The 1,050-nt window shown below is 44.1% G+C and overlaps 1 protein-coding gene across 1 annotated transcript in view; it reads right to left on the reverse strand.

Moving 5' to 3' along the window:
• The window catches only part of LOC101856969 (epidermal growth factor receptor kinase substrate 8), a gene marked incomplete at its 5' end in the record, with an annotated part of 59,010 nt that overhangs the window by 42,758 nt on the left and 15,202 nt on the right, over positions 1-1,050 (reverse strand). The window contains 1 exon segment of the mRNA XM_013084376.1: positions 114-246. Within this exon segment, the coding sequence (XP_012939830.1) occupies positions 114-246 (133 nt within the window).

A 1,050-nucleotide genomic window follows, 5' to 3' on the forward strand; every position in this document is an offset into this window, starting at 1 on the left:
AGACAGACAGACAGACAGACAGACAGACAGACAGACAGACAGACAGACAGACAGATGGAGACGGAGGGAGAGAGAGAGAGAAGAGAAACAATGATTGAGAGAAAACTCTATACCTCCCGACTGCTTCTTCTTATTCTTGGCAGCTCTCTCCCGTTTCCTCTTCTCCAGCTCCTTATAGGACTCGGCCGCTTGCTGGAGCCGAGCGACAAACTTCTCGATGTCGTCGAAGCAGTGGTTCAGTAGTTGCTGCAACAACACACAAGTTTCAGTGTCAGCACAGAATATTAACACTTCGCTATCATATTTTGGGGAAAGCCCAAAGAAACTGGGGGGTAAACATCGCCAATCGACGAATCTTGAGGCCCGACAAGATTTCCAACGCAGATCTGTTACGTATATGTAGGCAAGAGGACATGACCACCATAATAAAAAGGAAAAGATGGAGATGGATTGGACATGTTCTGAAAAGAGAACCAGACTCTATTGTGAAGACTGCCCTCCACAGGACACCCAAATGACGTCGCAAAAGGGGCAGACCCAAAGTGATCTGGAGACACACAGTAGAGTCTGAAATGAAGTCCTGGAATCATTCGTGGGGAACGCTGACCAAGACGGCCCAAAACAGACAGAGCTGGAGATCCTTTGTTGCTGTCCTAAACGCCAGATGGCATAATGGTTAGTAAGTAAGTAAGTAAGTATCATATTTTGGGGAAAGCCCAAAGAAACTGGGTGGTAAACATCGCCAATCGACGAGATGAGGTGGCAAAGAGTTAACACTTACCGTACTAAAGACTCATATAATTTTTAAAAACCCTCAAGTACCGACGACCAGTTTAGAATGCTGAAGACATTAGGAATTTTTTTCTGAGTTTTAAAAACCTTTACAGCCAAAGAAACGCGCTAAAAAAAAATTTAAAACTTTCATCAAGCATTCAGCTATCACAAAAGAGTGACTGCATTTGGTATTTACTTCAGTGCAGTGGCTCCTTTCCTTGTTTAAATGTGTTAAGTGTGCCTAGTTTGTGTGCATGTGTGTGTGTGTGTGCGTGT

This window comes from Aplysia californica, unplaced genomic scaffold, assembly GCF_000002075.1.
Source record: "Aplysia californica isolate F4 #8 unplaced genomic scaffold, AplCal3.0 scaffold00288, whole genome shotgun sequence".
In the NCBI taxonomy this organism is placed as follows: Eukaryota; Metazoa; Mollusca; class Gastropoda; order Aplysiida; family Aplysiidae; genus Aplysia; species Aplysia californica.